Genomic DNA, 2793 nt, shown 5'->3' on the forward strand with positions numbered 1-2793 from the left:
TGGATTGTAGAACAAGGTTAGACCCTCCAATTGTTTCAACATATTTTGGGAATTGCGTTGCTGGAGAAAAGGTTGAGGCAGAGACAAAAGGGATACTGTTGGGAAACAATGATGGATTCATCGTTGCTTTGAAAGGAATCATTGAAGCATTGAAAAGGGTTGAAGATGGGTTAGTAATGAATGGAGCAGAGTCTTGGTTTGAGGATATGCGAAATTTTGCTGATAAAGCAAAGATATATTCCATTGCTGGATCTCCTAGGTTTGGAGTTTATGATGTTGATTTTGGTTATGCAAAGCCTAAGAAAGTGGATATGACTTCAACGGACAAGACAGGAGCTTTTTCTCTTTCGGAGAATAAGGATAACAATGGTGGAATAGAGATTGGGTTGGCATTGAAAAAAAGTGACATGGAAACTTTCTCTACGTTTTTCAGTGAAGGACTTCAATCCTTGTAAGCTATGATTATTTACGTTTAGCATAGCTAGTTGTGTTATTTGTACCACTTTTTTACTATATTGTGTCTATTTTTTTTTAAATGTAAAAGTGAGTAAAAAAATTAAAAATAATAAATATGTACTGTTTCTTAAAAAAAAAACAATATATACACTTCAAAATATAATAGAAAAAATGGTATAAATATTTATTTCTAGTATTTATTAAGTGGGGCAATAAAATTTGGGCGAAAATTTTCTTGGATGTATGTTATATTATACCTTTTACATGTGTGAGTTTAATTTCATGTTAAAATATAGTCGGAAATTCAGGAACTGAGGTTTTAGATAATAACTAGAGTATTTTATTTTTATCCGTAGGTTCGCACAGATAATTATAATAAGGTGGATGCTACGGTAAAGTTGTCAATTTCAATTTTTTGTAAAGAAGTTTCCATCTTGTGGTTGTTATTGATTTAAAAGCGTATTATTAAAAGTGTTGTTTAAAGAGAAAGTGTTATCCTTAATCGTTAACTTGGCTCTGATACCAATTTTTTCGGATGTTTTTATTAACTTTTAGAATAAGTTTATAATTTGTATAGATTCAATAATTTGCAACTTCATAATCTAGAGTATTTAATCATTTCTCTTGTATTTGTTAAATGATTATCTATTAGTAATTTTTTACAAAATTTCTTTTATTTTTACACTTTCTCTTGTTTATCTTTATTTATTTTAGAATTTCTGCAAACTCTATCATTGATTCATCACTATTTTTCAGAGATTCTATTAATTTTTCTAGCTCTTCAACTTCCTTTTTTAGCTTGTTATAGATTATTTTTAGAGCTTTAAATGCTCTTTGATTTATTTCAGAAAACTGCAAATAATTCAAACGATTTTCTCTTTCAAAAAGCTCTTGTTTCTTATCTTGATAAGTTACATATATTTCTTCCTTATTTATTGCCATAATTTAGTATTTAGGGTTTCATTTAATTTTTCGACCTTTTTTGTTAATTCTTTTATTTCAGAGTTTTCTTCTTTAATTTTTAATTTAGATAAACTTAAAGAACTATTGATTTTAGATTCTCTTATTTGAAAATTTGATGAAACCGATCTTTTTGATGGTTCTTTTAATAATAGAACTGGGTTTTCAATAGCTTTATATTTTGGTATTTCTGTTTTTACAATTTTCTGAAATAATTCATCAACATAAATTCTTTCTCTATTTTTAAATATTATACTATGATGACTATTCGTTAAAGCATAATTTATTGCATATGTAATTGAAAATGGTTCATCATCTTGTTCCATTAAACTTTTCTATGAAATTTATAAGCTAAACTTATAAATCTACCAAGATTCTCGGTTGATAGAGGTATGGCATATCCAAGATGGGCATTAAATTTAACATTTACATTTGCCAAATTTCCATGAACAATTCCAATTATTTGATCTATTGGGTCATCAGTAATTCTTTTATCACAGATTGCTAAACTTATTGGTGAATTAATTCCTTTCATATATGTAGATTTAATTAAAACTTGTAAAGTACTAATATGAATCCATCCAATTTTAGATCTCTTCTGTTGATCCTTTATTTTCTCAATCTGTTTACTTAATTCTTCATCATTTATCAAGGCTATTTTAAGTTCTCCATTAGCAGATTTTATTTTTACAGGGACTTCAAGTTGAATTTTTCCATAGTATATTATATTTTTTCTATTAAAAACTTCTTTTAAGAGATTTTGTTTATTAAAATTTTCATTTGATTTGAGATTTAGTTCTATTTTTAGAACAGCCTATTTTTCATTATCTAATAAAGCAGTTAATCTATAATAATCAGATTCTTCCGTTAATTCTAAGCTTTCTAAATAATTAATAATTAAGAGATTAGGATAAAAGCATACCTTTCTGGAGAAAAACTTCCTTTATTTAGTATATTTTACATAAGATGTTTTTATCTCTAGAGGGGAGATTATAGATATTAACTCCAGAGGGGAGTTTAAAACTATTTTTTTTCCTAAGGGAATTCTTTTGTCAGACTACAGAATCGCCTCGGCAGCTTCCTCCTTGCTCTCCTAGCATATGAGTACTCTTAGCCTTTTACTTTCTGTTTTCTTATACTTCTTCAATTGCCTAAGCACTCTATTTATAATGGTTGGGTTTGATGGACAATTCCCATCCTTACCCTTCTTATGACGTCATTGCTTACGTCATTGTTTTATTATCTTGCACCAACTACATTGTTGGTGCTCTATGACCTAAACGCTTACGTCATTATACAATAATGTTGAGGGATGCTTCAGATGCGTTGTCCTCTTCTTTTATCATGTGGGTGGATGTACTGTCCTCTTCTTTTATC

The 2793-nt window shown here is 28.4% G+C and overlaps 1 protein-coding gene across 1 annotated transcript in view; it reads left to right on the top strand.

The window, feature by feature from the left end:
• LOC107484981 (malonyl-CoA:anthocyanidin 5-O-glucoside-6''-O-malonyltransferase) overlaps positions 1-596 on the top strand; it is a gene marked incomplete in the record, with an annotated part of 1717 nt that extends 1121 nt beyond the window's left edge. Inside the window, 1 exon segment of the mRNA XM_021140639.2 lies at positions 1-596. Within this exon segment, the coding sequence (XP_020996298.2) occupies positions 1-455 (455 nt within the window).
• Positions 597-2793: the final 2197 nt, after the last annotated feature.

This window comes from Arachis duranensis, chromosome 4 (genome assembly GCF_000817695.3).
Source record: "Arachis duranensis cultivar V14167 chromosome 4, aradu.V14167.gnm2.J7QH, whole genome shotgun sequence".
Taxonomy (NCBI): Eukaryota; Viridiplantae; Streptophyta; class Magnoliopsida; order Fabales; family Fabaceae; genus Arachis; species Arachis duranensis.